A 27,999-nucleotide genomic window follows, 5' to 3' on the forward strand; every position below is an offset into this window, starting at 1 on the left:
AATAATAAACTTAGATGAATTCCCAGTTTTTTCATGTCATAACAAAATAACCTAATAAAACATTTCTGAGCCGCTCCAATTTTGTTTATTAGTGTAATAAAAGTCACTATTCCATATGACTGAAGCAATCCCTAACAAGTGTCTTATAATAGATAAACATATGAACTACCACTTTTAAAATCAGGCAATTGATTCAATTTAAAACCTATAATTTTTCTCGAGCCTTGTAGTGTATAATTTTTATGGCTGCCAAATTTCAGTAATCTGTCATATATAATGCTTAGGTCTTTGTTTGATTCTACCTTGTTTATCTTTTTCTCCACTGATTATATAATTTATGTGCTGACAAAATGTTAAGTTTTCTTCGTAAATATCATATATTTAGTTTCATTACAGTTGATTTCTAATACATTACTTATAATTACACAAATTATTTGTATAAAAGTATATTCGAAACAAATAGTATAATTTTCAGTATTAGCTATTTTGAAGAGTTTTGTGTAATCTGCGTACAGCAATATTTCTGATTTTCTCTTTTTAAAAATCAGGTAAATCATTTATACATAGAGAGAAAGGAAGTGATTCTATCTAAAGGGGAGCCTTGAGATATTCCCTTTTCTATTTGAATTTCACTAGATAAACGAAAAATGAAATAAAATCTTTCAGTTTAATGTCCCACGATTATACCCTTTAGGCTAAGGGAAACGATCATTAAAGCAAATGGATGATGACGGAAGAATTGGTAGAATGATAAAGCAGGAGGAAACGGGAGTACCCTGAGAAAACCCACTGACATGATGTTCACCACAAACTTATATGGCTGGGGATCGAACCAAGAACCCCACGCACTAGAAATAAATGCTTTACCACTGAGCCACCGTGCAACTGACTAGATAAACATTGCCAAAGATCTATTTGATAAATAGTTTTTAAATCATCTAATATCAATGGAGTCAAAGGCTTCTGATATAATAATAATAATAATAATAATAATAATAATAATAATAATAATAATAATAATAATAATAATAATAATAATAATAATAATAATAATATACATGTTGAATTAGCATTTTACGTAAAACACTGATTAAAAGCATCGAAACACAGTGCTTTGACCTTAGCGGTGCATAATACTTCATTTCTATGCATTTCTAATCCCTAATCAATCTGTAGGTTGCGGCTGAATGCGTTTTCCTCGCACAAAAGCCGATTCACACTTGTTTTGACGTGGGTTGTTAAGCTGTTCTTCCACGTAGAGGTGACTTTTTTTTTCTTCTTTCTTTCTTTCCGTTGGTGCTGTGCTGTTTCGAAGTCGCTGATTTTATTACTCAACAACATAACGCTGATCTTGTCGTTGAGTGGCTTTTCTGTCCGTGTGTTTAGTCACTGTTGCTCTCTCGGAGTGAACATATAATAATAGAACAGGTTATGAGTGTAGTAGATCTATCACAGAACATATTTCTATTGTTTTTTTGTGATAATCATACAGACTGTGTTTTGTTTCCTCGTTAAGACAACACCGAGCAGAAAACATGGTGAAGAAAGATGAGGTGAGTGTAATTTTTATTTTACCCATAAGCCACTTCATTATATTTCCAGGGGGGTACAATGGAGGGGAGTACTTTTTTTTTGCATTACTGTCACGAATTTGCAACGTTGCCAATTCGTTTCCCTCCCTTTGTATGGATCCTTACTCAGCATTAAAACAAAGTGAAAGACGTGTTCGGTTTCCAAGACACGAAGGTCGAAGGATTTTTCAAACAGTTGTTTTGTCATCGGCAGCTGAAACCCATCAGCCTACATAAATGAAGTTGTACGTTTTTTTTTTTTTTTCTAAAGCGGGGGCGGTTGTTTATTAAACTATCTTCTTTTTCAGCCTTGGATTCTGTTAGACAGTAATTACTAGCAAATACCTTTTAAAATGCTTGACCCCAAAATTTAGAGGAAAAAACGAGTATTTTGTGTGCATCATTTTATGCAATATCATCTCAACATGCATGCTTCTTCTCGTGTTTGTTAGGAGAGTATGTAAAAAAAGGGTTCCAGCAGTGTTGCTAGATTTAACAAACCTTAAGAAAATATTAAAGCCGAATAAATTGCGAACTCAGAAAGACTCTTCTCTGTCTTGTTGCATTTTAATTTTTCTTTCTTTTATTTAACCTTGGGTTCTATTTATTCTTGTCTCGACCGCAGAGTAAAAATGACGAAGCTTAGCTATCATAGAATGAAAATAAAAAGAAAAATGTGTACATAGGAGTTAGTGGCAACACTGCCTTGTTTACGAATGTGTCCCCAGTGATGTCTGTTTTGCGCCCACACTCATATCGTTGTGGTGATGGAAGATCTCTCGGTTTCAGTGCATTATTAGTTGGAATTTTTGTTTTCACTTACTTTTTTTAAAAAACCAAAAAATCGTTCGAGTGTGATAATTACGCTAAAATATTACGTGTTTAAATCTTCCCCACAATTCCTGTGTGTTACTATTCTCACGGATGCATTGGTGATAGATGCATTATTGAATTGTAAATGCAGCGAAATAGGATTTTTCACATCAATATTTTTTGTGCTCATATGCTATTCATATTTGGTTGTAATTGTTAATTCTCCTATAATTGGCAATGTGTTCCTTTGTCGATAATTGAAAGTGGTCCTCATGCATATAATTGTGAGTTCATCTGTTTTCAGTGATAATTTGCGCTTGGGAAGCGATGATAATATTTGCATTGTGTTTCCATCATATCGTTCATTCATTTATAAGCAGGTTTGTATATCGTTTTATGTCCTACGTGTAAATTAAGCTGTCACAGTTCTTATCTCGCTATACAAGGTTTCCTGATAAATGTTATGATTTTTATTTTATTTATTTATTTATTTTTTAGCTGTACACAGTGGCGTGAAACCTTGTAGCCGGCTTGTCTCCTTATAATTAGCAAATCTGGATTCCAGTACCAAAATAACAAAATGTTTTTTGTTTGACACAAGGATTACTATTTTGTGTGGTGACTACAATTACTTCTGCACACGTTCAGTTAGCAAAAATAAGGTAACGCCCTCTATTTGGATATGTCGATATATCCCATGGGAGGAGAGACGGTGGCTCAGTGGTAGACCGCTTACCTCTGGTGTGTGAGGTCTCTGGTTCGATCCCCTGCAAAGTAAATTTGTGGTGAACAACATCGTGTCCGTGGGTTTCGCGGGGTACTCCCGTATCCTCTCACACTGTCATTCCACCACTTCTTCTATCATCAGTCACTTGCCTTAATTATTCATCTCTCTTAGTCTAAAGCGCATAATTGTGGGGCGTTAAACTGAAGGATTTATATCACATGGGCGGTGTAAAGGGATGACCCCAGAGTTTCCTAACCTCAACACTTACAAGGGTGATGCAGTCAACGCCACGCTCATCACTTATAATGATCAGATCAGTCAGATGATGATTTGACAAAAATATGAATCGCTGTATCGTGTTGCCTATCAGAGGCAGAGCCAGATTTTTCTGTCCTGAATGTGGCACACATAAACCATGAACTATTCAATAAAAATAATATGTTAAAAATTATAAGATATGATACGTGTAATCTTAAAAGGCAGAAACTATTTCCAGTTCTACAAAATCAAATTAAGCCATGAATATTGAGTCCAGATTTCAAAACTTGTCGATCGATTGTACTGTAATTTCTTGTAAAGTTAGCATTGATTAAGGTTTAACGTTTAGGAGTTGATTTGTATTTGAGTTTAACCCCCGTTTCAGCAGCGAGGTTATATGAGACGGGACCTACGTATTAACGTGGAATTCGAACCACATGGGCTCCCGCCAGGAATCGAACCCGAGTCTTCCACGCCAAAGGCGCGTATGCTAACCGCTTAGTCACGAAGGAGCTCTTAACGTTCAGGCCAGGCAGTGTGCCAATCAGGTTGTCGGGCAGTGTGCGGATAAAATGAGGCAAAACAGAATGATAGGTCCAATATTTTTTAAAAGAGAAAATTACATCTTTTTGACATCCTGCACATACAAGCACAAATTATCTGTTAATCAGTAATAAACAAAAAAAAAAAGTCAAATCAATAAACTCTGCAGTAATAACTAAATTAATTATATACTAGTTGAAACTGCGCTGTTTACACAGCGCGTCATTCAAATATGAGCATGAGACTCCTTTCCCACTTCTCATTATATCTGTAGATGTCCCGATTTACAGATACAAGTGAAGGACGGGAGGGCTCACAAAGGGAGTGAATTCCTATAGACAAACATATAAATGTAGTATTTTACTATACCTAAATATAGATATTGGAGTGAGTTTATGACGAACTTGGAGAAGTGATATGTAATGTCAAATTGAATCTTTTCTCTTATAAATCTATACGACTACGTCTGATTGCAACTCTACAGGCAATCAACTCAACTTGCAATATGCCATTAAAGCAAAGCTCCTGCAATGTCCATCAACCCACTATACATAACTCCTGTGCTGGTTGCCTAACACAACGGTATGAGCCTTGGCAACGCCCTAGTGACAATGTTAATCTTACGGCCTCAAAATGACCCCTAAAACGTTGAATAGAAAAATAACTAGGCGTTTCTATTCTTTATCTTTCTTTCTTTCTTTCTTTTTTTTTAAATCAATGAGAGGTGGCAAATTTTCAGCAAATTTGGAATCAGTAAAAAGAGCACATTTCTAGAGCTTGTTGTTTCCGAAATCTCATTGTTAGAAGGAATTGTCCACAAACATATAAACGTACCATTTTAACAAATAGATTGTGTGAGATGCCTGCACGTAACCTTTCCAAGCATGGTTAAGTATAGAATTGAAACTATGTTACATTGCATATATACACAGAGGTCTTCGTGTGATTCTTCTCAGACACCTGACTACTTCCATTTCATTTAAATAAATATTTATTTTCAAGTTTAAGTGAAATAATTTCCTGTTGTTTGAAGAATTCTGTGTTGCCCTACATTTACTTAAAGTTTGTACTTTGCGATTACGGTAACTACTCATCTCAATGTTGGTGACACGAATAATACAGATTCCGTTATTGAATCATGTTAAAAAGGTTTCTAATTTATTACACAATCAAAAATCTATATTGCAAACATAAATAATGCAATTGCATTGTTATCACCGGTATTCAAATTTCTGAACATTACGGCCAATAAATTTAGCGAATGCAGTATTAACTGAAACACTCAGCCAGAGATGGAGTGGGTCAGTGGGTCAAGATTTGTGAGTGGGTGGGCCAGGATGTGACCCACTGCGACTCATCACCCACCGTGACCGACTCACACTCACCGGCCCAACATGATCTCCTCTGACAACCGACCCACTCTGCTCAGTGCATTGTAGACAGCATCCTCTGAACACTGGTGAATTTGTCTATATTTTGCCTTCAAGGGCTCCATTTTTCTTGCTTTTTCATTTGTTTCTATTTACTTACCTGAGATGAGTATATCTAAGTGAGAAAAGAACTTCATGCACTTTTGCATATTGATATTGTAATTCTAATAATAACAATAGAACTTAATACTTGTCTTTCGAGACAGCCTGTGTGTGTTTTGAGGAGCTGACTACTGAAAAGAAATATTTTTGTTCACTTCTAATATATGAATTAGTATACTTAGGTATAAAAAAAAATGAATGTAGCTGTGTGTGCGTGATCATCACGACCAAATATCAAAGCCAAATGAAACGACCTTTGGAATATAGTTAGACCCCAATTCCAACGGATGTTAGCATATTGCTTTCATTATAATAAATATCCTTACGGAGGAGTGGTGGTTCGAATTTTTGCGAGAAATTGACTATCTCATGAGTGGGTCACGGTGGCTGGTGGGTCAATGGGTCAAGTTTTTATTGACCCACGACATCTCAACAGAGACTTAAAAGAGAAATGGAGGCTTTAATTGAAATCTAGTGTTTAGCCAATCAGGCTAAACACAATGGATGATTAATGAAAGTCAATTATTATTATTATTATTATTATTATTATTATTATTATTATTATTATTATTATTATTATTATTATTATTATTATTATTATTATTATTATTATTATGGAAGAATAGGTGGAATGAGAATGTGGAAGGAAAGAGAGTAATCCCGACAAATGTTGTCCATCACTACTCGTGGATATATGTATGGTTAGCGTACGCGTCTTCGGCACGGGAAGATCAGGTTCAATTCCGGTGGGAGCTTATGTGGTTCAGATCCCGTGTTAAACTGTGGATTCACGTCTCATATAGCCTCGGTGCTCAAAGAGATGCTAAACACTCAACCAACCACGAATTCAAATAGGCTGGGATCGAGTGAGGCTCCTACCAGAACACTGCGATAGAGCTAGGGAGGCGAGATAATATTGTAGGAAGCTTAACTTGGCTCTTTAACAAATTGAATAGTTTCAAATATCTAATATTAACATTAATAGGCGAAAATTATAGCCACAAAGGATTTAAATAACTACTAAAAGCAAGGAATTCTTATTATCCACTCCAAACTCTCTGTCTTTGCGAATGCTGCTGAAGACTTTGAAGCTTAAAATGTATAAAACAATAACTGTGTCTGTTGTACTGTCTGGTTACGAAACATGGTCGCTTATTTTGAAGGAAGAAGGCAGACCAAAAATAATTGAGAATAAAATCCTGAGACGAATATTCGGATCCAAGAGGGATGGGAATCGGGAATGGCTAGTGTTTCTCATAAAATGAGACCAAACGAAAAATAAGGTTTTCTTGTCTCGTCTCATGATTTTTTTCTTGTAGAATTCTCGTCTCGATTTTCTTAAAGTTCTTTCCCTTCTCTTCCCGTTTCTCGGCAAAGCTTTTTGTCGTCTGGCCTCGTCCCCTAAATGCACTTACAGTAGACTCCCGACTATCCGTCTTAATGTGTCGGAAGGATAGGCCGGATCGTTAACCTTTATACAGCGGGCAGGGATTTAATCGAAATCGTAGACCTTCATGTTGGAGGCCCTTGTGATCCCTCTAATTATCACAGGTAATGATTGATACCTCGTTGGAAAGATTATGGAATACTTGTGCATTTTCCGCCCTATTCGTAGAAGAAGAAAAAGAAGAAACAAAATCGTAAAAAATATGAAAAAAATAGAATTTGGATGCCCTGGCAACTCTTACAGTAAATCTACGCTGACAAAATGAAGCTAATATCAGGAAATACACTTGTGACAATGATATTAAAAAATGGTAGCCATTGCTGCAGTACAAAGCGAGATAAAAATTTAGAACAAAATTCCTATAAAAACGCCCTGTATATCATTTTCGAAGGGCTGAATTTGACATTCGCCCTCCCCCTCCCTCCCATAGTCCCACGTTAGATGCATACCATTTTTTTTCACTATTGTCCATACAAAATACAGAAACAAGAGTTATGCTTCTAGACCAATTCAGTGAAAAGATGTCTTCTATGGAACTGTACAGAAGATAAATATAAGCAACAAGTACTTTTGCAGAATATTAGCGTGTAATTGACTGCTTCATTGCTTCACATACCAATTTTTACGACTGTACTCCCAAGGGGGAAAATGACCCCCCCACACACACACAAAAAAAAACCCTGATGATAAAAACGAAAAAAAAACCACGAACTTTACCCTCCCCTCTCCGACGTGGTACCTCCTAAAATGCTTATTGGTGGCAAGTTTCATCCTGCAGAAACATATTGATACAAAATTACCTTTCTAGATTAATCTATTTACCTTGTCTGTCCATCCGGAAGACAAAACCATGCATGTCCCTGTGTCCGTCTGTCTGTCCGAAAGATAAAAATTCTCAAGAATTACTTGATAGGCAAGATGTAGAGGGGTCAAAAGATAGAAATAGACTTCATGGAGATTATCCAATCCATCCATCGGAAATGGTAGAAATCAACCACTTCCGATTGGTATAGACTAAACATGATGTTAGGTAGTGATAAGCGTTTTCTGCAATCGATTAAGTGTTCATTGAGGGAAAAAAAACACGCCCTAGAAACCAAACATCTTCACGTGGTGTGCACTAGTACTTGTTATTTAATAACACTTCAAATCAACAGAGAAGCCATTTTACATTGTTAGAAATAACAATAAAGCATGGGAAAAATTATGAGAGGAAGTAGACCCGGAGTTCTGCTTCTAAATGTACCGTCCCCGCATTCGTTTAGTAAGACTATGGTGAACTCGCAAAAATATCTTAGTCAAGGTATATTCTTTAAAAATTAACGCCCGTTTTCAGCACCGAAATTAAAAGACGTGAACCTGCAGCCTAAAGTGAGATTCGAAACACAATACATGCTCCCAGATGTAATTGAACCCGGGTGTCGTGCGCAAATGGCTCGTAGCATATCCATTTAACCGCAAATTTGAACCGCAGACTCCGTGAATAAAATAATATTAATGATGATTTATAGACTGAGAACAGACGCTTAAAATACACGTATTTCATATGAAGAAGACTGAAGCTGTAGCTGTGAGAGACAAGATAGAGATCATTACAAGCTGTTTCAGCTTCCATATTCTTAACATTCCACGCAGCGATTTTTTTTCTTTTTAGCAATCATATCACATGTGGGTCATTCAGAGCATAATGGGATCAAGCCCAATTACCAAATTGTGAGAGAAATAGGCATAAAGTTTGTACGATACGCTTAACTGCATGAAAAACTTAACACTACATTTTACCCTATAAGAGTTATTTACAATATCTGGAGATGAATCTTTTATGCTCTGAAGGGAGCTTCCGATAGAGATCTTAAAGATTAAATATGTCCAAAATGACCAAAGTGGACTTGATTCGCTTATACACTGAACGCTCCATGTAGAGAAGAGGTTAGCATTTAATGTTGTTCCTCTTATTCCAAATTAAACCCAGAAAAGTGAACATTAAAAATGAGAGAACAATTTCGAGGGAAAATGGCGACTTGATATAACTTCCAGAAGCATTATTTCAGATTAAAGAAATAGAATAGAATCACTAACATTTAGTTTTGTAAAAGAAACTATATAGTTACAGTTACAGAAACTGACAAAGAAGCTTCCATCATTTTATTCATGCCTTGGCTCAGTGGTAGAGTCCAGAGGTGCATGGGGTCTCTAGTTCGATCCCCGGCCTAGTAAAATTGCTATGGACAACATCGTGCTCGTACGAGCTCCTTCGTGGCTTAGCAATTACTCTACACTCCTTTAGCGTGGGAGACTCGGGTTCGATTCCCGGCAGGAGCTAATGTGGTTCGGATTCCTCGTTAATCCCGTCTCATATAGCCTGGCTGCTGAAAGGGACGTTAAAACTCAAAATCAACTCAACTCAACTCAACATCGTGCTCATGGGTTTTCTCGGGAGTACTCCTGTTTCCTCCCACTTTCTCATTCTACTAATTCTACCATAATCATTCACTTGCTTTAATCATTGTCTCCCTTAACCTAATGGACATAATCGTGGAGCATTAATCCGAAATATTTTGTGTGACAAGGATGATGTGAGATGCTTTATTTGTGATTCAATGTGTTTCCTTGCTTTGAAGCATCCTAATCCTTGAGAAGAAAAGTATCCTTTCTTTAAAAAATCCGTTTTAGCTGTTACTCGGTATAACTGCATATTCTATCATGAAATATTTTAACTTTAATCATCTTTGGTTTCGTTGTCGTTGGGAGTTGTTTGCCGTCTTCTAGCAATGACCTTGATCATGTACTTCGTCAGATGGACAATGAGTTGTAAAAATATTTCTTGTTTCTCTCGTCTTTTATTGGATTTACTTTCATCTCTTTTTTCCATAAGTCATCTATGTATAAAGAAAAGGGATTTCGTGCAGGCTGCACTAGAAAACGATTTTCAATTCGTGATTCTTAATTTATAAACATTTTCTCAAACAATATTTTCATTTCTTTACGAAATCAGCTTTTATGATTATCCTTTTGAAACTACAAGAAGCAGCACTGCATTTTAGCTTTTGCACATAAAGTTAATTGACTTCAGAACATTTCTCATTATAGTTTGTGATTGTCGTGATTTTAAGGCAAAGGCAATGGAGGACATCGCAAATCTAGAGAAGAAGGCATCCCACCCTGAATTTACAAAATGTTACTAGAACTGGAGGATCATCCGCCATCTTTCTTAGCAACATCATCCATAAACTTTTACATTAAAGTTCTTATATTACAAAGCAATTACTTATTGTAAAACTCATTGATATAAGCGACTGAGATCTAAAGTCTGTGACAAACATCTTGGCATTTCAGCTAAAAGAATAAAACGCAAGCTCTGGCGCGACGTTGCCAAGTGGTAAAGGCCTGTGGCTAAGGCTAAGCAGACAAACTACAGCGCGATCAGGTGGCAGGGAATAGACATGGATGTGTACAAAATAAACGTGGCAATACCGCTGGCCTCTCATTTGCTAGCAGCATTTAAAGGGAGCTTGGAGCGCCACCTCCAAATGCCAAGATGTTTGTCACGCTGTTTAGATCTGTACCTGGAAATATAAAACCTTAATTGAAGTTAAGAAAGAAAGAAAGAGTGTTAATCAGCAAGCATATATTTTAATCACGTTCGACCGTATCCATATGAGTTAAATACATGGTTCTGATTGATTGGAGTTATCCGTTTCTCCATATAGCACACGTAGATAGTATACGTAGATACATATAGCACAAAGCTAACGCCAGATGTTGTTGGTCCTCGCCGTAAGACAGGATAGTAATGAAAATCGCTTTTGGCGTAGGTTCAAACCCTCTCCAAGGATTTCTTTTAATTCGTAACACTGTTATCATTGAAATAAGATGAAAATAATAGTCATTTGCCCTAGTGCGTATTATATAATGCTTAAATTGTACCTTTTCCATCATTTACCTAGAGATTTCTGATGGCTCTTATAATCAATCACGTTATAAACCAAACGGAAAGTAGTTAAATTTACATTAAAGTTGCACCATCCAGTTGTGAAGTAATGTCACGTGGTAATTAGTCCACTTTGCACTATAACTTTATTGATTAAAAAAGTGATTTACTTACGTTACGAAACATAGCTGAGCGAGCGAAGGGGGTTAGAAGCCCCGCAGGGCTCGTTTTATTCCACCTTTACCCCCATGATAATATCACGTGACATTACATTACACTTGGGTGGTTCAACTTCGGTTAATATGTACTTAGGAGGTGGGCCAACAAATAACTTCAACCAATCAGAAACTTGTATTTAGGTCATATGGGTAGGGTCGGGCGCGAGAAAATGCAATCAACGATATATATATATATATATATATATATATATATATATATATATATATATATATATATATATATATATATATATATCAGCTCGAATCTTCTACTTTGAATGCATTTTTCAAGCGGCAATACGTATCTATCAGTAATTCAATTAAATGTAAGAGATAGAATGTTGAAACTTTGTACAAACATTAATTAGAAAAAGATTTCTCCATTTTTAACAATTAATTTGGGTCCAGATTAAGATATGAGGGATCGTCTTGGAAAATATACGGGTAAAACCTGTTAATTCGCAAAGAAAAAGGGGTTTATGTGGGCTTACACTTGTAACTCGTATATCAACATATATACAACATTAAAAAATTTGCTTCAGCGCCATAAATTGTACGTATATGAACAAATTATGGAATGAGTGTAGTGTCTAAGCACATCGTTGTTTATGCGCATACTTATCGTCACTAACGCGCCTGCTGCATACGGACTCACTAGTGATGATTTCAGGGATGGTCCAAGGAGAATTTTCCCGGAGCAAAAATTTAATCGTGCTCAACAACGCTTAACAATATTTTTACAGTACACTGTACCAGGATCGGGTCCAGGATTTTCTGAGGGGGTGCAGCAATAACTACCAGTACATTTAAATTGAATTTTATTTTTTTTAAAAATGCCTTTAGGCATCTGCGATGTGAATCAGGAATCGCCCTGGAAATGCTAAGTGTCTGCTCTCGTGTATCCTTTTCTTTCAACTTTTAGAAAATTGATTTAAACTATTGATCTTGCAAAACTTCCCTTCGTTTTAAGCTCAAACGGAAACACGACAACAAGAAATTTCTGAGTGTTCCTATTTTCACTGCTTTAGGTAGTGTATATTTACAACGAAGGAAGGGGGGGGGGGGCACGAACACCTTTGCACCATCCCTAAATCTGTCCCTGCACTGTACTACTTTATCTCCCTGAACATTGAAATTCTCTTTGGAGAAAATCATCAAAAAATCCATCCTCGAGCTGGCGAACAGGCTTCACACATCGTGCATCTGTATGCAATTAATGAGCATACGCTAACAAAATGAAACTCCAAAGTGTATTAGGATGCATTTACAGCAAGAAAAACGATATAAAAATATTAGATGAAGTGGCATCTATATTTTAATCTGCACCTTCATTTAATTCAGTTAATGTTCAGATGATGTCTTTTCTTCACCATTAATCAAGGATGTTATAAATAGAGGATCTGCCCATATGTATCTTCATCCTATTAAATCGATGAAGCCAAGAAACAACCGAGCATCGGCACGTTTGATTGGCTACTCTCGTTTCTGCCATCATCTGATTGGCTACTTTCGTTTCCGCCATGATTGTTCGCTCAAAACATTGCGAACCTATTGGGCGGAATGGGCAGAGTAGGGGTGGCGAAACTGTGACGTATGGCTTCAAGCTTTTGTTGTAAAGGCAGATCCTCTATTTTATAAGATCCTTGCCATTAATAGTGTTTAAAGGAACTGAGGCTGTGTGTGCTAAAAGTGTAGAATAATTAAAGTATTTATATAAAAATTAAAAGATTATAAAAATATTCGACGCCATTTCCATTGAATGGCCGATATAAAAGTCGAAGTGCTAGAATCACATATCTGAGAAATAGAAAGAGATAAGAAATTGAATTCAGTATAGGCATGATTAAATCAAGGATGTTATAAATAGAGGATCTGCCCATATGTATATTCATCTTATTAAATCGGTGAAGCCAAAAAGCAACCGAGCATCGACACGTCTGATTGGCTACTCTCGTTTCTACAATCGTCTGATTGGCTACTTTCGTTTCCGCCATGATTTTTGGCTCAAAACACTGCAATTCTATTGGGCGAAGTGGGCAGAGTAGGGGTGGCGAAACTGTGACGTATGGCTTCAAGATTTTGTTGTAAGGGCAGATCCTCTATTTAATAAGATCCTTGGATTAAATAGAAAACATGTCAAAATCAGGTAAAGCAAAGAAATGTCACAGTAGGGATAAAATAAAGTCAAATTTGGAAAGGAGATTCAGCGGGAAGAAGAGGGCCAACTACCCAGATAGGGTGAAAAAGTAGGGAAAAGTGAAAATTTAAAGAAATGAAAAGGTGTAAAATATTTATAAGTACGTAAAAATGTATTTGTGGTTAAATTGAAATGTATGTACACAGCGAGAAAGATGATATTTTCACTCGATCCCCTTTTTCTTCTGCAATCCACACTAGGGGATGTTGACCCTACGAAAATTACCGCTCCTTCAGATCATTATTTTACACATCACGGATATGCTTTAATTTTATTTGACATTTGTAAGGTGTTATTTTAAAGTTACGGGTGTAAATCCTTTTCGACTACAATTGTATCAAATTATGTCGTATGACTTTATGGTAGTAGAGATGTTTTTAGTAAATAGGTTGTTCATAAATTATCTAATTCTTTTATTTGTAAAGTTTATTAGATTATCATTTACACAATAATTTCAATTGCATAAGGTTATAATAAATTCAGTCCACCATTTGCAATCAAGTATTTTTTAAAAACTATTTTCCATATTATGCTTTTAAAGTTTACCTCAAAGGTCTTTCCTAATCTAAATTGAAGATTTACATCTTCAGGTCTAGACTAAAGTACCAATCACCTATGTCACTAAGTTTTCTTATAATTAATTGTTCTGTAATGTATTAATATTAAGGTAAAAATTGATGGAGGTAATGAATGTCGATAAAAGATAATGGACGAAGGGACCTCCTTTGTTTATTGATTTAATTTATTTTTGAGTAAAGCTTCTTTGGAAACAAAAAGGTAACATGCTGCCATGTGTTGGCGTGCATTTATTCTTAACCACCTTAAATAAACTAACAAATTTTTCAGATATTTTCTTAGAAGCAAGAAATTTGCAAACGCAAAGTATGATGTCACATTTTCTCGGCTCTGAAATTTCTAAAGTACGTGAATTGTTCTGAAAAACTAGTTCAAATAATATTATTTAAGAATTGGAGTAGTACACTTTTTCGTCTGATTTATTACTCTCATGTAAATTCGTGTAATAACATTTTGGAAATAAGAAATCCTTTATTTAGAAAATAAAAATAAAAACTTCAACTTTATTTATTTTTGAATGAAGGGAAATTTTAATAGATTGATTTTGCTGGTTCCTTTGTAAAAAAAAAAAAAAATATTTAATTGTCACTTTATAACACTTACATTTTGTGGTTTGTTATTTTAACTAGCTGAAAAGTAAGTTCTTCGCACAGAAAGAATAGGTTTATAGAAAGTATTTGAACCACTTCGTCCTCGTATGATACGCATGTCAGTGAAAGTATTACTCCTGTTGTGGAGGCAATCAGCATTGATTTAAGTTACGAAGTGTTGCCTAATCTGCTAGGGGCTGTTATAAAGACTGTTTTAGGTTTACAGGATTCATAGCATGTGAGCCGACTACGTGGATGCTCCTGGGCTTCAGCACCCACAAGATTTTTATTTTGATAGAAACAAAAAAATATATATTTCTCGCTTGCAATTATCAAAAAAATAATAAGCAATTAAAACATTGAGATGAAAGTTAAAATTTCTAACCTTACATTACAATAGCTTGTCCTTAATCTTGGACCCTGGTTTGAACTCGTTTCTTAGGTGTTTAAGTCGGTCGTGTTACCGATTGAGCTAGGTCAGTCTCAACTTATCCTTATATTACCGGTATATTTTATTTTATCACAGCACAACCCTTTATGACAATATTCATAGAAGATTTTAACTGAAACAAAATCAATCAAAAAATGTCACCATTACCCGAAACTTGTTCCTTGTATGGGAGAACAATTTACAAACAAAAAATATGAACGTGACTATCCTATCCATAAAGGATTGAATTCTCATGTATGAAGGTATTCGTTGACTTCCAATGTTGTTAGCTTATGTTGTCGTAATAAAATTGTTCTTCTCTCTAAATGGAATTATCACGTTGCCTTTCTATTTACGATACCAATTTGTATGTTTTGTGCCCATAGTTGATGCTAAAAAAGATAAGCTTCTCCAAACAGGTGATCGTTGTTTGATGCTATTGTTGGCGACCTCACTTACTGGAATCCTTAATTGGAAGCTGGAAAGAAAAAAATGTTTAACGGTTCTTCCACAGGCTTCGAACATATGATAATTCACGTTGCATATTCTTGTTTCGGTCAGAAGTTTACTGCTTGTAAGAAAAAGTGGATTGTCCTTTAGAATCTCATATGTTGTTACACGGGAGAGGACCAAGTGTTGATTGTATAAAGTTTCTCAGCAGGGGAGGACGACTGCATAACGGAACTAGTCACCAGCACGCTTTCAAGCTATCTGATCAACGTATTTGCATATCGAAGGATTTGCACAGGAACCGCTTCTTATGCAACCAATCAGTCTTCTTCTGTCGTGTGGGATGACCCAATGGCAGTGACCCTTTGCACGAGTTGTCACAAAGGAAAAGGAGAAACAGAAAACAGTGCTCTTCGAGATAAATGACGCATAGAAAAAATCTAGCAAAAAATCAGTTTCTATTTGACTAAGAACATAATTAAGCAGGAACTGTATAATATGGGACGTCTTTGAGGGTATGGTGGCAGGAAAGAGAGGGAGAGGACAGAGAAGACTACAATCAATAGACGATATCAAAACAGAGTGAAGACGAAGAGGTTAGCGGAAGACCGTGGGGCATGGATGCTTCTCAGTTCCAGCAAGTGACCTGCCAATAATGGCAGAATACCCATGATGATGGTGATATATATAAAAATACGAAATAAGCTCATTTTTAGGCAGCTGGTTAAGTACATGTATTCCCTGTTCGATTCCCAGTGGGGACACACTTTTCACATATATGAGCTAGCATCGTCAGACGGTCAACTAGAATTAAGACGTAGTGACTTGTCTACAAAGCCAAAAGTAATGAAAAAGCCATTCATAGACTTCTAAGATCGTAGTTTAATTTAGTTTAAAGGGCAGTGGCGTATTATCAGTGAATTTGACATTAACAAAATTTGAAATCCATGTAATTAGTTTTCTTTTTCTTTCTTTCTTTTTTTTTTGTGCTCATTAGATAGACTTCACTGTAGTCGAGTGGAATTAAGTTTACGGGCTTTTACTTAAAAAACATGTTGAATTCACACACTGAAATATAAGATGTTAAATAGTAAAATGTAGTAATGTCAGACGCGCACCCAGATTTTTTTGTTGTTGGGAGGGGGGTCTAATATAACATAAGATTACGTCTAACTGTTCTACACTAGTGTTATTCTACACTTGAAAAGATGATAAGTAATTGTTAAGTGCTGCCATCTACGTTCTCAGAAATAAGATATAGAACTAAATTGTTTTATTTATGAGGAAAGAAAGAGTATAGTTGATGTAAGATCAAATCATTATGCCGCATCAATTAGTTGTCTGCTAAACATTATTATTATTATTATTATTATTATTATTATTATTATTATTATTATTATTATTATTATTATTATTATTATTATTATTATTATTATTATAGGTATTCAGCCATTATTGGCAGGTCACTTACTGCAACTGAGAAGCTTCCATGTTCCACGGTCTTCCAGTAATCTCTTCGTCTTTACATACGATTTTTCTGGTTTGATATTGTCCTTCAATTATATTCTCCTTCGCCTCTCCCTCTCTTTCCTGCCACCATACCTTCTAGCAGGTCCCTTACGATACAGTTCCTTCTGCTAAACAAGTAAGTTTTACTAAGAAGTTGTACAAGTGTATGTAGAGTTACTAGTTTTGGGATCGGAGCCAGACCCAGTGGATCCCCCGCGAGGGTGAACCTCTGATAATGTACTGTACATGTAATAAGTCCAAGCCCAATTCTATGAAAGAATATCACACCATCAAAAATCAATCACTTACCAATGGACGACAGCCAAATGCGTCTACTTCTCGAATGCTTATTTAGCCTCTGGCATTTCCGAGTTGTCTAGTACATTAGGTTAGCAATCGAAAGACCAGTCTATGCGTTCGAATTCCGCTGAGACCTTAAATGTTTGCCCTTTTATCATTTATTTTATATCATCTCCTTTAGTCTTAAGAGAAGAATCGTGGGACGTAAAACTAATTTCTCATAGGCAGTAAAAAGGATCTCGCCCCAGAAGTTTCAATTTCGTTCGCTAGGTGTCAACCGTTAGAGAACGTTTGCTGCCATCTAAAGGAGAGATGTATAGCTTCTACTACCGTTGCCAGAAACAGAATTCAAAAGTTCGTTATCGTTCAAGAATCGTGTGTACTAACGGTGAAACGTAAGTCACCGTTACACGTGAAGATGCTAACGGGTTGACTCCACTAACGATTTCGGCCGAGATAATTGCAGTAAAAGCTACATATCCTTTCATCGTAGGCAACCCGCATTTCTTTGCTACTGTGCAGGTGGCATAGAAGCTAGGGAGTGTTATGGATTTCAAACGGGATATAGATAGCTACCGTTAGCTATGAAGATAACGGAGTTGGCTCCGTTAACGAGCTCGGACAGATTTGTTTCATCTTGAAGTCAGAATAAATAATGTGAATTGCTTACTGCAGTTCTTAAATTATTTGTAAACCGTTTGATGATCCTATTAGCCATTGATTGATGGCTTCTTCAAGATGTAGTCATTCGATTTTGTAGGCAAAACACAACAAAAATTGGCGGGTGGGTGTGTAAAGTGCGTTAAGTCAAAAGTTAGTGTTTTAGAGAAATCGAATTTGAAAGTTCGGAAATAAATCCAAAATCCGGTTTTGGGAAAATGATTAGGGGTTGGAGCTCTTCATGTTAATAAGATTGTTTTTTGGATTTTTGTCTGAAGCCCAAAACCGGAATTTTCGACTTATATCTGAACTTTTAAATGCGACTTCTCCAAAGTACTAACTTTTGACTATAGGCACTTTACACACCCACCCGTCAATTGTTCTGTCGTAATCTCCTTAAGTATGTATCAACATTTTAACATAGCCATACCTTTATATGAGTGATTTTCTCACTCAACAGTCTTTGGATAGTTTTTACTCTCGATATCAAATATTAATTCTAGGTTTGATACAAACTTATAAGATGATTAACAACATGGTTGCAATTGTCGCAATCATACTTTGAAATGATCGCAATTGTCACAGGATACAAATATTCTGTAAAAGCACTGGGAATTGAGTCCGCGATCACAGACAATGAAACAAGTGTTAGTAACATTTTTAAAGGTTAGAAATACAAAGTATACGAAAATGTTAATTTCTGGATACTTTTTGACGTAACTTCTAAATCAAAGTTAAACAAGTTTTGCCAAAGACAAAACGGTTCTAAATTGCTTTCGCACACCTCAAACGTTGAATATATTCTATTCGATGAAATTTGTTAAGCAAAATAATTAGTTCCTTCCAGAAGTTAAATCGCCATTTCGTATCCGAAAAGGGGAGGTTCTTGTGCTTTCGTATAATTAATGAAACATTACTGTAGTGTGTGGATCAATATATATTACAGTCCTCTTAAACCGCATCACATCGCTGCATAGAAGTGTTCATCTAATCTTAAGCAATATATAAGCATCTAATCTTAAGCAGCTTCATTTTTTCAGTCATAGGCTTTAGTTTAGCAGTAGGGGCACGGTGGCTCAGTGGTAAAGCGCTTGCCTCTGGTTCCTTGGGTCTCTGTTTCGATTCCCTCCAAAGTAAGTTTATGGTGGACAACATCGTCTCCATAGGTTTCAAGCGGTTACTTCCGTTTCCTCCCACTTACTCACTCCACCAATTCTTCCATCATCATTCACTTGCCTTAATAATCATGGAACTTCCCTTAGCCTAATGGAAATAATCATGGAACATTAAACTGAACTATTTCATTTCATTTTTTCCCTAATACATTTCTTGGCGTAACCAATTTATGAAGTTATGGTAACTGTACACAAGTATAATTATGATTAGACTATATGTTAAAAATTGTGTCGCGAAACAGGGAATGGAAGAAGGTAGAAACGCTTTCAAAGTCTTGACTGGAAGACCCATAGGAAAACGACCATTAGGAAGACCTAGGCGCAGATGGGAGGATAATATTAATATGGATCTCGCAGAGATAGGAATACAAAGTAGAAACTGGATGCAATTAGCTAAGGATAGAAGTCAGTGGAGAGCTTTTGTGAACGCGGCACTGAACCTCCGGGTTCCATAGGCCATAGAGTTAGTTAGTTAGTTAGTTAGTCGCGAAACAGGAAATTCCAGTTGCGGGGAGAAACGTCTGAAAAATAATGAAGTCTCTCCAATGTAAAAAAACAGAGTAGTTTCGGAAGAGGCGCTTTGCTGATTGTGATTCCAAGACAAAGTCTTTCGACAAGGAACTAGGGGAAAGCTATTATTAAGTAGTTGTGAAATTAGGTTGGGAGCGCCGTGGCGATTGTCGGTTTCTCATTTATCAGAACAAATCGAGTGCATCTGTTGCCTTGCATCCGACGTCCCATTTCATTCCATACATCCTATTTATTTCTCTGCGCTCCAACTCAATTTGGGAAGCCCACGCGCACTTCTAGCTTTTCCCTTCATTTCTTTGGCCCATCATGTCTCTGCCACATCCGTTTCCTTTTCAGAACATTTCTCTCTCTGCATTCACAACAAGAAAAGCTGTAAAAATGGGAAATGAAGATCACTTTTAGTAGTTATCCCTTCTTTCTCTGATAGGGTGAGTGCAGTGCTACAGACTCCTTAAATTCTCTACTTCAAGTTTATTGCTACAGCGACAAGAGTCACTTGTGTCTAAGTCAATTTTCCGAATAAATAATATAAACACTGCGAAACTATATTCATTGGGACCACTATTCTTAGCTAATTTAAACAAAACCTCTAATGTGGCCATACTCGATATCGAAACGTATGTTTGGAGCTAATTCGTGGCTAAGCGGTTAGCGTGCGCGATTTTGGCGTGGGAGCTCATGTGGTTCGGATTCCACGTTAATCAGTAGGTCCCGTCTCATATATTTTCGCTGCTGAAAGGGACATTAAACTCAAAATCAACTCAACTGAACTCGAAGCATGTGGTCCTGCTTACATTTCCGAGTAGGTAAGTAATTTTTGACAGTTGGAACGAGAACTAATTAAATAAAGAACTCGTGGATTGTAGCCAGAAGATTCGTCGATAATATTATAGGATTAGAAGTCCCAGCGCAGACAAGTATGAACTAATTGATCGTGCACCGTTGGACACTAACATTTTGACGAGCCATAAAAATACAATTTATTTTTGGTACCATTTAAAGGAATTACACTGTAATCTTTAGTGTAATTTGACTTGAGACTTTCAGGACTTTTTTTCCCCTCGAAACCACGGGAAATGCGAATATTTCGAATAATAAGTTAATAAATCGTTTTCACTAAAATGAGCAGAAAGTAAAATTGACAATCCGGTTGAAATTAAGAATTGTAATTAACACTGAAGGCACTAAGCGTTTTATAATCTAAATTTATCGATTAGTTATTAATAGTATGGATTACTTACCTGCTACATTTACCGGACTGACCAATATTCGAACTATTAGTGTTAGTTTCACAAGTGTCAGAGATTCAAAAAGATTTCCCAGTCGTAACAGTTGCTTGTTAAGAGGCCTGATCACTGCGAAATTAAAATACCGCTAATTTTTACAGTAATTATGTGATATCTTCAAATAGATAAAATATAATCGAAAAGTGGAACAAGAGTTCGCTAGACAATATTATTTTGCACGAGGTATCGTTATCACGAGTCACCTAGTAACTTTCCGTTTGGATTCATTTATAAACGCGAAAATAAACGCCAATTTTGTAAATGGCTGGAAATCAAAAGTAGATAAGTGAGTCGTGATAACGGTATCTCATGTAAAACAATACTGTCTAGCGAGCTCTTGTTCCACTTTTCGATTACCTTTTTATCTATTTGATGATACCACATAATTACTGTAAAATTAGCGGTATTTTAATTTCACTGTGATGGGGCCTCTTAATTACACAATTTATTCGTGTTATCTGATAAAATTCTGGCGTGGTTTGTAATTTACTGGAAATACCATAGCTTAGACACAAGAATAAAATGTTGCTGTACCAATATTCTGAACAGAGAGCATGATTTAAACAGTTCCAATGTCATACTTATTATGCATTTACCTTTCTAGAATCAACTTTCGTCCTACCAAAACATCAAGTGTACAAAAAAATGAAAGTGTGAATATTCTTACGCCGAATTTACTCTAACTGCAAAAGTGACAAATTTTCTGTGTTTGTGCCTTACTCGTGAAAAATTTAAAGCTGCAAAATGAATTGGTGGTAGTAAAATCGTATGCTAGAAACCGAGGAGAGTGGTTGTTCATCTGGCAACAGTGTCATGGGTACTGTCTGCTGTAGTGCGGCCGGGAAAAACGTCCAAGTGAGTATTACGATTTTTCCTTATTTTCATTAATTTAGCAGCTAATTCTTTTTAGGGCTTTTTTATATTTTTCATAATCAAAAAACATACATACTGTAGTTATTATCTTGTGATCTAGTCCTTAAAAGAGAATAAAATAAAAAATATGTGTAATGGTTATCAGCGATATAGTGTGGCTATAATCACATGCAGTAGTGTACGTAAGGGAGAGATTTCGGGGTTTGAACCCCATCTCCCAACAATATGTTATGGAAAAACAAATATTTAGTACATTAAGATTTATGATATGTTTACATATACAAAAATCACATTTATTCTAAATTCAATGCTTGAACTCCTCTCTTAATGACATTCTGCGTACGCAACTGTTCACATACACACATACTTATAATCTGTGAAACCAATACTTTAAATCAGGGATGCAAATAACCACTCGCCCGGGGCGAGTTGTTCATCGGTGCGGGCGAGTATTTAATATCATACCGAAGGTGAGTAATTGATTTCTATTGTGGAATGTGAGTTAGTAACTTTTTTCTTGGGCTAATAAAATTTTGCTGCTTATTTGCATCCCTGGTTTAAATGTATTATATTAGTAATAAAGAAGTTACTTTTTTTTCAGCTGATTGTGAAATTGATATATCTTTTAAAAATTTGAGTTAATTAGTATGTATTTATACTCAAAATTAGGTATTTTAAACCTAGGAACAACATTGTTATAAGACTGACCAGGATTTCCTACAGAATTTCCAAAATAGAAGGTTGCTAAATAAACTGGGGGTGGTGGTGAAAAGGGTACCCATGGTGGTTTCTGTAGTCCATGGGATGAGGGTATTGTCTCCAATCTCCTCGAATTGAAATTTATAATTATTATCTCTAAAATTCAAAAGGTTTTGTTTCAGAATGGCTGTCAGCTATCAATTTCAAATTGTGAAACGTATAATCCTCTCAAAGGAGGTGTTTATTAGTACAGTTACTGTTTACTTTACTTTGGGGATACTTAACGTCCTGTCAAACTCTATGATTAAAAATCTCCAGTAGGCATCACAATTCAAAGTTTATCAAATAATGGATAAATAGCGGCAATTTTTGCTTACGTATCTTTTCATAGGTTATTGGGTAACACGCCTAATTTCTGTGTGTGTGGTTCTTTGATTGATTCCCGTCGTTGGTACTTGCCTAGAATAAAATCTTGAGTAGTAGTTCGGATCCCAATTTAAGGAGGAGGTCCCGTCTCATATAGTCTTGATACTACAAAGAAACGTTGAACTTTGAATCAATCGATTAAAAGGAATCCAATTACGCTAATGAGGTCTCCCATATTTATTGCACTTAGAGATGCAAAAAAGGGTTTTTCTTTCCGGAATGGAGGTTTCCCCCATAAAAATCTTTAAAAAAAAAAAAAAAAAAAAAAAGACGGAAGTTTTCCTCCATAAAAGCCGGTTTTGTGAAGAAAACGGAAGTTTTCGCTTTCTTGAGTTTTATGGTTTTCTTGCTCAAATACCATTTTTGTTTTCCCTATAGTAGTTTCTACAATTAAGAAAGTGCGTTTACAACATCTAATACTTGTGAGCCCTATGTTTAGTCCGGGGTTGGCTGTCTTGATTGGTTTTCAAACTGACTTTGCAGTTGTTACCAGTAAGTGTGAGGCGAGTTTCCCAATATATCACAACTGTTGTGTTGGTTGCCTAACTATCTTATCATGTGCCTCGAAGTTATAGATCTTGATATGTATCTATACGTGTTTTACTGATTGCCTAAATTCAATCTGGAAGCAAGAAAAAAAGTACCACAAAGCAAGGAATAAACACAGAATTATTTTTGTTTTGATGTAAAATCTTGCTTATATCTCGTTCTGCGTTCGCAAAAATGTTATACTGAACTCCAGAGCGTTCAGTTTACAAATTTAAAGCCATGACGGCTATTTTGAGTATGGTGTTAATTTTACATTATTATTCAGAAAATTCCTTCTTCCTTTACTGCTTTATCGTGTCAAAATCTTTGAAATAAGCAACATGTGAATAGCGTTTCAAATGTTTTCCCTCTTGAATTTTAGCTCTTCAGTGAAGATTATACAGGGTGGGGCAGAGCAACTTCCTTATTTAGAAATTCAATTTTAAAAAGTAATGCAGATATACATACTTAATTCTTTGAACAGCATCAAGTACAATATTTAAATTTTACTTTTACACAGTTTTAAAGGTATCAGGCAGATGGCGTTCCTTATCCCCAATATACTGCATTAATCGAAGTCGAAAGTGTCGTTAAACTCTTTCCACCATATGGAGGGTATTTTGGCGACAGCAAGGATGTTATAAATAGAGGATCTGCCCATATGTATCTACATCCTATTAAATCGGTGAAGCCAAAAAGCAACCGAGCATCGGCACGTCTGATTGGCTACTCCCGTTTCTGCCATCGTCTGATTGGCTACTTTCGTTTCCGCCATGATTGTTGGCTCAAAACATTGCGATCCTATTGGGCGGAGTGGGCAAAGTAGGAGTGGCGAAACTGTGACGTATGGCTTCAAAATTTTGTTGTAAGGGCAGATCCTCTATTTTATAAGATCCTTGGGCGACAGCTTGACGAATGTTGTTCTTCAGGTGAGCCAGGACGATCGTTGTAAACAAGTGACAAGCGAAAGATAGAAGTGACCCTCGTCACTGAAGAAAACAAGTGTGTTGTGAGGCATGCCAAGAAGCGCTTCACATACATTTTCTCGAGCAACAAAATCGCGTGAATTAAGCCAATTAATAGAGATGAAATTTTAGTTCTGCATGAAGGATTCGCCTCACAGAACGAGCAGACAACCTAACAGCAGTTGCATGCTTGCGGGCAGAGCGATGAGGGGATCGCAAAACAGAAACCTTACTCTGTTAATGTTTTGGTGACCTTGCTGTGCGTGGAAGTTCAGGTATTTTTTTTCTTCATATCACCAGTTTTCCTGAAGTGATTTACCCATGAAACAATCGATTGCCGGCCAGGAACACGACCACGGGGCGCAATATTGAAATGGGTGCTGAATGCACCTTGCGTGCCGATGATTGAGCGACCAGTAGAAAAGTATGCCTCAATTCCCTCGACAGGGAACGCGCGCTCCATGATGCTAACTAAACCAAGCGGAACTACAACTCAACGCTCCACCCTCTCGAATGTGCCTACCCCCACCTTCCTCGGAGCAATCATCACTGCAGGGTGTCAAATTCAAATAAGCAAGTTGCTCTGCCCCACCCTGTATATACTGTAGCTACAAATGAACTTTTAGTTTATGTCTAAATTTTAAATTATTATATTGATCCATGAAATTTGCTACATTTTCAGAACAATTAGTGCTAACACATTTTGCTAACACATTAGTGCTAACAATTAGTGCTAATATATACTAAAACATTTTTTATCGTTCAACGTTAAAATAACAACTATAAATAATTCACTGAAACTAGAAAATCCTCTGCGCCCAGCAATTTGTACTTTTTCCTATCGAATGACTGATTTTCTTTAATTTTTGACTTCTGTTCAATATTTTCTCTTGAGAATGCAATTAATTGTTTATTTCGTGTTATAATGGGAGAAGCAAGGTAGAACATACATAATTTCCACTAAAATTAAAATATTTTTAAAAAGCCCAAAAAATATATGCCACTCAGGCGTTTTATTTGGAAATGTTTGAATCCGTAGCTTCTTGATTTTATTCGGATATCATGCCAATAAGACGAAATTATATTTACGTATCATAATATATGACCTTTAAACCATGTATAGAGAAAGGCGGATATTCCAACAGACAAATCCATAACGATTGACACTGTTGTCTCTTTTTGGGTTCGTTTGTTTTGTTTTCCGTCGTTTGTTGTTACGTATATTTTGTCCTTGGCATTAAATCAAGCGACACACGTGGGTCTTTTTCTGTGAACGATGTTGGGCTAGAATGTAATAATAGAGCGATGCACAAACTGTAGGACGATTATTATAGGGCTCTGGTATTTAGGCGTGGAATGGAGATCCCTGCCTCACAAGATGTTTCTGTTATATAATACTCATTGGGGCCCACTTAGTTCACGCTCTCGTACCTTCTTAGAATACATGAAAAAGCGTAAATTCTCATATATATAGATTTCGAGAAAATTCAGATTTTTTTGTAAACCTATTGATGCTCGCGATAACGATACCGTTTATTGAGATGAAGCTTGTACTAAAGTATAGCCTCATCAGCTTTTCATTATAACTAGCGTTGTCCACAAGACGAGATAAGCCATCCCAGTAGAAACAGATGTAATTCTCGAGCAGGGGTCCACCTCCCCAAAACTTCCTAACTCAAGATACATTTGTACAGTTTCTCAATAGAACTATACTTGTTTAACAAGGAAATGATGGATGTAGCATGACCATTTGATTTTACACTTCATCTGTAATCTTTCTCTTATAAAAACAATCTAGTTCTATCATTTTTTTCTGAAAATGTAGGTGGGAGTATTTAACAATTACTTATCGTCTTTTTTGGGTACAGAATAATATCCGTTCCATACGACATAGACGTAGTGCAGGGGTGCCCACAAGGGGGGGGGCTATGACGCAAACTGCGTCATTGAAATATTTGGGGGGGTTAAAATCTATATAAATATGTTTGAGGAGGTGTAAAAATTATTCGAAAATATTTTTTTTTCATGGAAGAACATCTACGGATAGACAATTGAGGGGGGTGCGTCACGAACATGAGGGGGGGTGAGCACCACTGGACGTAGTGGCTTGTAGTATTGAATCCCTCCAAGGCTTGCCCCCCACCCCAACAAAATTTTCTGGGTGCGCGCCTGTTCTCGAGACAAAGGGAGGTCTATATACTGCGGAAACATGACAAATGAGATTTTTGTATTTATTAAATTTCTCGAAAATCTCATCAAGAAAAATGACACTCATTACTGAAAAAAAAAAAAAAAAAACTTCAGGAGATCTTTTAAATAAGATACTAAATTTTATGTGAGAATCATGTACTATAAATAATTTAGAAAATTATTTCCATTACATTGAAAGTAGAAGATTTCAGTAGTTACAAAATTACATTTCGTCCACTTTAATATCAATTTTGTACCGACGGAGAATGTCGAGGTCCAGCCTTCATTTTCGAGACACAATATTAGTTATTTTAAGTAGCGTTACTTAAAATGAAGCTAGTCGTATATATGAGAATAAAATTTTCTTCCGCCCTACTAGAATATAGATAGAAAGAGTATAAAATTTATTTACATATAAGATTTTTTTCTATTAATAACTATTCCTACCAAGCCTTCAGCTCGTCTCCAAATTACCTGAACGTTAACGAAATCTGTTGACGTCAGATAGGAAGCAGTGCAGCTAATGACAACTATTAGCCTGGCCGTGAACTGTTGGATATTATCATGACTGGCAGACAGGCGTCTTGCTTTTATGATAACAATGTACATCTAAATATTTTTGCCTAGATCTCTATTCAACCTGTGACTCTTGAACGTTTTGAAGTTTGCAAATTAGCGTTACTCACAAATATGCTTTTGCTTTCGGTGTTGGGCAAATTTCAATTGAACTAATAATAACTGTAAGTTTAATTCTTAATTGCAATTGATGATTGAAATAATTAATTGTTAATTGCAGCTGTCCATTAACCAATGAGGATCAATTGCAAATTGATCAATCAATTTAAAGTAACTGCAATTAAATCCAGTCTTCAATTGCAATTGAATGCAATTTACAATTAATTCAATTGCAATTAATTTCCACGGCAATCGTACTTTTAATTGACTGATTAATTGCAATTGATTAATGCTCAACACTGCTTTCAATAAGGCTATGGAAAGCTTTTCACCAATATTATCATACATTAAGAAGAGTATGGGGAAAAGCATAATCTCAAACTTTGGGCAATTGATAACTTTCGTGTCTTGAAGATGATTCTCTTTTTGAAAAGAATTTCAATGTATGTAATCGTGGCAATTACTGTCCTTTCCTTTGAGGTCTTGGAGTTTCTATACAGGAAACCTAAGAAGCTCACATTGAAATCTAAGGAAAGACAATAAATCTATATTTTATAATTGAAAGTGACTATGTTTGATCTCGATCTCGATCAAACTTTCAACGTAGATGTGGTTCTGGCCTGGGAGTGTTTTTAGCTATTCACTTTGACGGTACAACTAAGGGGAGGGGGACAGATATAAATAAATGAAACCTAATAATTCTTGAACCACCAGACCGATCTTGATCAAATTTTCAATGTAGATGAGGTTCGGGACTGGGATGATTTTTATCATTTCACATTGACGTAGGGGAGGGGGTGGAGGGGGAGATATACAAAAATCAATAAATATAAAAATAAAAGTGGCTATGTTCGTGAATTAATTACTTTTAAACCACCCGATCGATCTCAATCAAATTT

The 27,999-nt window shown here is 36.0% G+C and overlaps 1 protein-coding gene across 4 annotated transcripts in view; it reads left to right on the forward strand.

Annotated features, from left to right (window-relative positions):
• Sarm (sterile alpha and armadillo motif) overlaps positions 1-27,999 on the forward strand; it is a 428,773-nt gene that overhangs the window by 65,267 nt on the left and 335,507 nt on the right. Inside the window, exon 1 of one of the 4 annotated variants that reach the window (XM_081770508.1) lies at positions 1,430-1,553. The exons of 2 other annotated variants lie outside the window; for them this stretch is intronic. In XM_081770508.1, the coding sequence (XP_081626634.1) occupies positions 1,536-1,553 (18 nt within the window). In that variant the 5' untranslated portion in view covers positions 1,430-1,535. Of the gene's footprint in view, positions 1-1,429; positions 1,554-21,451; positions 21,600-27,999 lie in introns of those variants that run through there. One more of the 4 variants, XM_081770502.1, reaches the window with a different exon arrangement.

Source organism: Thermobia domestica, chromosome 9 (assembly GCF_964235325.1).
Source record: "Thermobia domestica chromosome 9, izTheDome1.hap1.1, whole genome shotgun sequence".
NCBI classification, from domain to species: Eukaryota; Metazoa; Arthropoda; class Insecta; order Zygentoma; family Lepismatidae; genus Thermobia; species Thermobia domestica.